General features: G+C 26.9%; 1 protein-coding gene across 1 annotated transcript in view; it reads left to right on the forward strand.

The window, feature by feature from the left end:
- Window positions 1–6,812, forward strand: part of LOC100574978 — a 15,038-nt gene extending 8,226 nt beyond the window's left edge. The window contains exon 4 of the mRNA XM_008186342.3: window positions 6,430–6,812. Within this exon, the coding sequence (XP_008184564.1) occupies window positions 6,430–6,758 (329 nt within the window). The 3' untranslated portion in view covers window positions 6,759–6,812. The remainder of the gene's footprint in view (window positions 1–6,429) is intronic.
- Window positions 6,813–7,626: the final 814 nt, after the last annotated feature.

The following is a 7,626-nucleotide window of genomic DNA, read 5'->3' on the forward strand; positions in this document are numbered from 1 at the left end:
GAACCATATACATTTTACCAAACCAATTTTTTTTTAAATTATTATATACGTATATTTAATCCACAGGTATATGAAGGTAAGATATGGAGAGAGCTGCAAAAGTTCAAATATTATTTAACTAAAAGGGGTAATGCATATAAGCACAATAACGTGGATAAAATGTTAGAAGTGTATTCGTGGTTTGTACTTCCCCAATATAGAAATAAAGGTTTGTATCTATTATCCAACTTGATATAATATGAATGTGAATAAGTTGATTAATATTAATTTTAATTAATATTTTTAAAATGGTTCGAATTATGTTCTCATACAGTAGGTAGTTATGGTTTTATTGTTTTTATTAATATTTCAGTATCTAGTAACTTTCACTGAATTTTTGTTATATCCTAATATTTACTTCCAAATCTGTATTAAGATATTTTTTTAATAAATTTAAATATTCGTAAATGTTGTTTAATATCATAATATGTATAATATTATGTCATAGGCCCAGTGTTGGGAATAAATAACCAACAAATTATCTAGATAAGATAAGATAATTTTAACAAAATATTATCTAGATAAAAATAAATATAACATAAATGTAATTTATCTAGATAAATATCTAGATGAATATCATTTTTTTTTTACACTTATTTTTGTTGCTTTTTAGTATTTTTGTAATATTTGATTTATATCAATATAATCTATATATATATATATATATAAGAATCTAACTTGATTTTGGAGACGAAGGAAACCGGTTTGTTTGTTTATTTATTATTGTTTTTATTATTATTATTATTAATTATTTATTTATTTGTTTGCACTTGCATTTTTCCATTTGAAATATATATTATTCATTGAACAAATAATTTATTGTTACATTTTTTCTACCTTATCTCTATTCTATAATAAAAAGAATAATATTTACCATTCCAGTGGTTGAATTCAAAATGCAGGATATATAATTTTCATAAATTAGCAATAACAATAACTAGAATATGTATAATTATATTATATTATTTGTATAGCCAAAAAATAGTCATATGTTTTTTAATTAAATTATAAAAAAATAATTTCTTCCGGAGGAAGCTCGGGCAGCTAGTTACATAATATTTATAATAACAACAAATTGAGCCTTTCAAATACAGTTCTACGAATTTAATTTTAATTTATTTTTAAAATTGATGGGGAAATAAACCTATACCTAATTAATTTTAATATGCTTATTATGACTATAGTAGAGAACGATGTATAGTGCCTGCACGTACGCAGGTTCTCGTATTATCGTAATACCGTCGTTTGCAATAATAACAAGAAATATATTCTTCTAATTTTATAAATAATTTATATTATATTAGAATTTTAGTAACATTGGTTTTATAATTTTGTAAGGGCACTATAATATTTATCTAGATAAGTTCATTTTTTATCTAAGCTAAACATTAGATAAATCGTAACATAATTATCTAAATAGGTACTTTAAAAGACAATTTATTTCAAAAAATCTTATCTAGATAATTCTCAACACTGGTTCTAGCAGGCTATACATTTTTACCGTATTTATTTTATTTTTATACATCTTGTAAATAGTAGGTACCTATATTAAAACTATTTTATTGAATTATTAACGAGGAACGACAAACGCTTCATAATTTTACTATCAAGCAATAAATTGAATCTTTCATATACAAATGCTCTTATGTTCAAGAATATTAATTCCCACTCAGATGGGAATACTATTAAATTGCAATTTACAATGTACGTCAAAAGTAAAATGTTATTTTTTTATAAAATCATCTCCATGTAAACTTATTTTAAATTTATAACAGTTCCATTAAATAAAAATTGGTAAGCGGTTAAACTCAAAAGAGGTGTAAAAGTGTTGTATTGTACCTACTATTAATATTCTATACATTTTACATTTTAGATACTACAGACAAGAAATATTGTAAATATTACTCGCGTTTTAAGACCTTCGATGTGGGTTTTCATAAACAAATTTAAATCGATTGAATATAATTAGAGTTGTCCGATAAAAAATCTGACTATGTAGAATATTTTTATCGTTTATTTGTTGAATATATAAATCTAAATAGCAGGTTTACACTTTTTACTAATCAATTTACATTCACATGAGTAATAATTGTGTAGAGACTAGTGGTAGGTACCTATATTGAATATAATATTTTAATTGTGTCTTATTGTTGGCCTGTCGGTTGAAGAAAACTAATACACAGTACAATAACACAAGCATAATATTTTACTGAACGAAGTTTTTCCGTTTAACATACAATATAAAATATTTAAAAAAAATGTAATTGATGAACAAATAACATTGAAAATTACTAATTAGTATCTACCTATTGATTACAGCAACGACATAATATCTATATAACTACCTTCTCATAAATGTAAATATTTACAGTTTCCATTTCAACTAATTGTTGAGAGATAGTAAATTGTTTTCAACCGCTGACCCACTCTTATTAGTTATTACTTATTACCATCAAACGCGCCAGACAAACCACACTACGAGATTACCATAAAACGTCAAAATTACATAAAATATAACAACTTTAAATATTTATTTTGTCGGCACCTAGTTGATGAATTCACATAAGTACTAAAGGCTAATTTTATATAGATGGAGGTATATTATTATAATTTTTTACTAGAATTGTTTTCCCCTACTGGTTAGTTTAGTTCGATATAAATTATTTATAACAAACGTAACGCTATTACACTTGCACATACTGCTAATAACAAATGTAAAAACTAAGCACGCTTACTTTCTCGTTTGTGTGGTTATGAGGGTGAAACTAAAAATATGGGGTGAAACTATATGCGAGCTGATTGTAGTACCTACGTGAGAAAAGTTAAAATTTGTCGATTCTCCACAGCGGAGACCGGTATGGAATGACGAATTCACGGGATTAGTGATGCTTTTGTAAAAGATAATTTTTAAAAATATTCAAATACAGTTGCAGGTATTCATTTTAAAATGTATTTAGTATATACATTTTAATACCTAGGTACTCGGTTTAATAAAAACATACTTATTTTTATATACCTACCTATAGGTATCTACTTTCAAATATGGTTTGATCTGACTTTCGAAGTGATCGGTTATCCGTTCTTGTAAATTATCGGAATAGTTCTTTATGGTTATATTATTTTGATACTGTATGCCTGTATAGTATACTTACATTGTATGGTGCGTACATTAAATTATATAGGTACTAAGTAAAATTAACAGTAAAATGGAATGAGGTTATCATTAAGAATGATGAATTAATGTGTTCAAAATGTAAAGTTGGAGGACATAACCTAAAAATTAAGCTAGTATAAATTCTCTAGAAATAAATGAAATGTATTAACTTGATTATCCAAGAATACGAAAAGCAAATAGTCATGTAGGGAGTGCAAAGACGAGTGTAAAAACAAAATACAGCAATAAGTGAATAACAAAAAGATTACATAGACACTTTAGCAAGATCCGGTACGAAATATAAGCGATAAATTTGATCAATTTAATATCACGGTAGGAATAATTTTAGATGAAATAAAATAACCTAGAGAACAGAATATCCCAATGCATGTACAACTTTATGAAAATAATAACAATGTTGAAACAGAGGTATACAGTTACCTATTAAAAACAAACATTGAAGACTGTTGGAAGAGAAGTAATAATTTGTTAAAGCCATTGAAATCGTTGGTGTTGACCAATAAGTCCAAATGAAAATTGTATATCATTATTTTAGGAAACATCGACCTGATCAAAGTTTAGAATGTAATGTTGAACATGCATAATATAGAGTGGAACATAAAATGGAAATGAAGATAACTGCTTGGTTGTCAGATGAAAATGAAAGATACAAGTTTATATCAGCGAACGAAAAGATAAAACAATATTGCTTAATGGATTTGCAATGAAATGGCAAAAATAATGAAATATTAATATCGAAAAAGGCAGTAAAGATAATTTAAACTAAATAACTTAAATTGAATGGCGCAAATGGATTTTTTTAGTTTGGTACATAAATTACCATACCATAGTAATAGTTATGATGGTAATTCTTGTATTAACCATATGTTTCATTCAGTTAAATATCACATATCATAACTATATATTATTTATAGATCCAAACAATAATAAAAATAAACAACAAAAAAAACCAAAAAAACAACTACAAATAAATCAATTTATTTAGATATTAGACTTTATGTACCTACGTTTTAAAATAAAGAAAATTAGGAAATTGATAATCATGAGCCTAAAGTTAATACATTCACAAATATATTTCAAGACTTCTTTGATATCTACCTAATTAACTAAATGACGCAATTATAACGAAGAATAATTATAATTATTCGTATAAAATGAAAACAAAACCTTGGATAACGACTGATTTATTGAATTATATTTTCGAACAAAAGATAAGATAAGTAAAATGACACTTAAAAGACCAAATTTAATGATATATAATCGGTGATTGCGTAAATACTTTAAAAAAATATAAGCATAGAATATGTAAGAAATTAATATTATAATAAAAATTAAATTAAGTCATTCGACGGATAAGTACAAAACAAATTTGGAACATTATTATTGAGATAGGTAATAGTCAACTGTAAACTAAATACTAAAACACAAACATTTTGTATAATAATATGTTATTTGATATAATTAATAAAACTCATAATGAAAATTATGTTAATAAATTTAATAATTATTTTGTAAGTGAAGGTGAAAATAGGTATAGCTAAGCACTTTTTTTGGTATTTAGAATAATGGAACCAGTTTATAATTTATTAACGTAATAACGATGATGATGACTACGATAATGAATATAAATTAGAGTATAAATGTTTCTCTGAAAACAAATTGATGGCTATAATAAAATAAATTAAAAAACAGTGCATCGCCAGGATTTTGTGTTATTTCATCCAAATTTACTATGACAAATTTCCGATTACATTTTAAAATCAATTATATTATATTTATCAACCGTGAGTTTTAAAAAAAATATATTCCACAAATAGGTAGGTATACAAAAAAAAATCGTTAATTATTTCATTTACAAAACGGAGGATTTAATGGAAATGTAGAATTATCGTCCTATTTTGTTAATCACAGCAATAGCTAAAATAATAGAAAATTCGACTACAAAAGTGTATTATGAATAATAACGCCATAAATGAAAGATCAGCGACTCTCTAGTACCTTACTAGCACTTCAAAACCTATTCTCAAAAAATGATATAACCTCAAACATTCAAGCATGTTTAATCCAAACACAGAATAACATTGAATTCATGTTGGTTCCATCTCAAATTGGTATTACAGGAAACGAAAAAGCAGACAATTATGCCGATCAGTCAACGAAAACCATTCCAAATCCTACAACAAACAATGTACCCACCAACGACGAAGCCATACCATGAAAATCTTAGCATTTTTAAGTACCACAAACATTATAAAAAAATTGTTTTCTTTTTAACTTGTATATAATATTATAATGTAACACCTAATCTTAAGAAACAAGATATCAAGTGAAATTTGATGTCAGGCTAATTCAATTTTCGTGGTTGAAGCCAAATTTTCTTTCAAAAAAAAAAAGCTTACAATTCTCTTGATAAAGAGATACTATGTTTAGATTCCTAAATTAATTTTTGGACGTTGCAAAAGTATTTGGTTCAGTTTCAGATGAGAAATTATTGGAAAAATAAAAAAAAAATAGGTAGGAATATTTTCTGGTTTAAACCTTATCTGTCTAATAGGCCATAAGCTTTAAAACAAATTAATGATTTTCAAACAATCAGATATGGTATACCTCAATAAACCATTTTAGGCCCTATTCTTTTTTCGGTATTCGTAAATGATTTAGTATTTACTTGAGTTAAGTATAAATGAGATGGATTAGCATTCACAAATTGCACAGCACTATTTTTGAAAGGTGATAATTAATGTGAGGTTGAGACGAAAGAAAATTTAGGATTAGCGATATTAAACAAATGGAATTCAAAATCACTAAATAGCTAGAAATAATAAATCCGTATTTATTCCATTTTCTTCACCTGATATAAATTCTCCAAAGGAAATTAATACTCTTTTATTAATGTAAACTATTTTTATGTTTGCCATGATTAAATATAAATAGAAAATATATATCAGCTAAAAATAAAATGTTTTGAAAAATTAGTGTTTAATTTTAAATACAATATATAGGTACTTTGAGCATAATAATAAAACAAAATATTAATTTAAAAATTAAAATATGTTTTTGATTACTAAAGAATTATTTGAATACTTTTACTCAAATACTTTACAAAACTAGTGATAGCAATGATGGCACAATATGCCTTGGTTTGTCTCTAAAAACGTAAATTATGTTTAAACGTTTATTTTAATCCCCGTCTAATTATGTTGTTCTACCGGTAGGAATCGGCACGGAGTTGCTGAGAAACGTCATGGAGAGACAACTACCCGAGTACGGATGGTTCGACATCGAAGTGATCTCCGGCGTGTTCACCGACAAAGTGAGCCAACACATTGCCGCGTCGTTGGGAATGGTGACATTGTACGAATTCGTTTACTCGGCATGGACCACCACCAACAAGACGACTGGCGAAGAAGTAGAGTTCTTTAAGGAAATTGTGAGGGAAAATTACTCGGCCAAAGTGATGTCAGTGAAATTCGGCGCGTCGTCGTCGGTTCACAGCGGTCGTCAGTCGAATATGATCGACGAACACGATAATATTATTTTGTAGACATTTTCACGCGCCGATAAGATGATAATTATTACATATTTTGTTCGAACCACATATTGTTTATATAATATTGTAAATTTACGATCTCATATTTTAAGGCGTGTGACTTATATACGTGTATTGCGGCGTACTATATAATATATTATTGAAGTAAAACTTCTTTCTTGAGGTGTAAAAAAAATCGTAACGAAAAATGATACGACACGTTTGTTTATTTATTTATTTTACATGTCATGCACAGCGGCGGCGGCGTGCACGTTTATTTTTATTGGATTGATTTTTCTCACTATCTCCCTAATTAACTTATAATTTCACGGGCCCTAATTCTAATGAAAGATGTTTTACTTCTCCAGAGTGTAATAATGGACTCACACACTCTTTTTATATTATAATATACAATGCATTAGTGGTCACTGTGTTAATTCATCCGGATGACTGGATGACGTATCAGAATAAATAAAAGATGTACATACTCTATAATACAATACACCTAGTAAAATAAAAATACAGATATCGAGCGTTGGTCGGCGAATCGTCGGGCATCACTCATTTCGACACATTTTGTTATTGTACATATAAACATTTGAAAGCAATGATAAATCATTGGATTTGAAAAATTATTATGAGCGCCGCTAACAATTCTTAACTAATCGTAGTAGTTGTTTACGTATTTTTCACGGTTCTGTAGGTTTTGAAGTTTTTCCGAGACCACTGAATAAATCTTAAAACGCTATACTTTCAAAGTTTCAAAGTAGATATCTACCACGGTCTAGATATATATAAAACTATTGTTTTATATAAAGTTTTGGAGCTTTTGTGCTACGTGGAAAAAATTTCTATAAAAAAAAATAAAGAAAAAAATACCTAC

This window comes from Acyrthosiphon pisum, chromosome X (assembly GCF_005508785.2).
Source record: "Acyrthosiphon pisum isolate AL4f chromosome X, pea_aphid_22Mar2018_4r6ur, whole genome shotgun sequence".
NCBI classification, from domain to species: Eukaryota; Metazoa; Arthropoda; class Insecta; order Hemiptera; family Aphididae; genus Acyrthosiphon; species Acyrthosiphon pisum.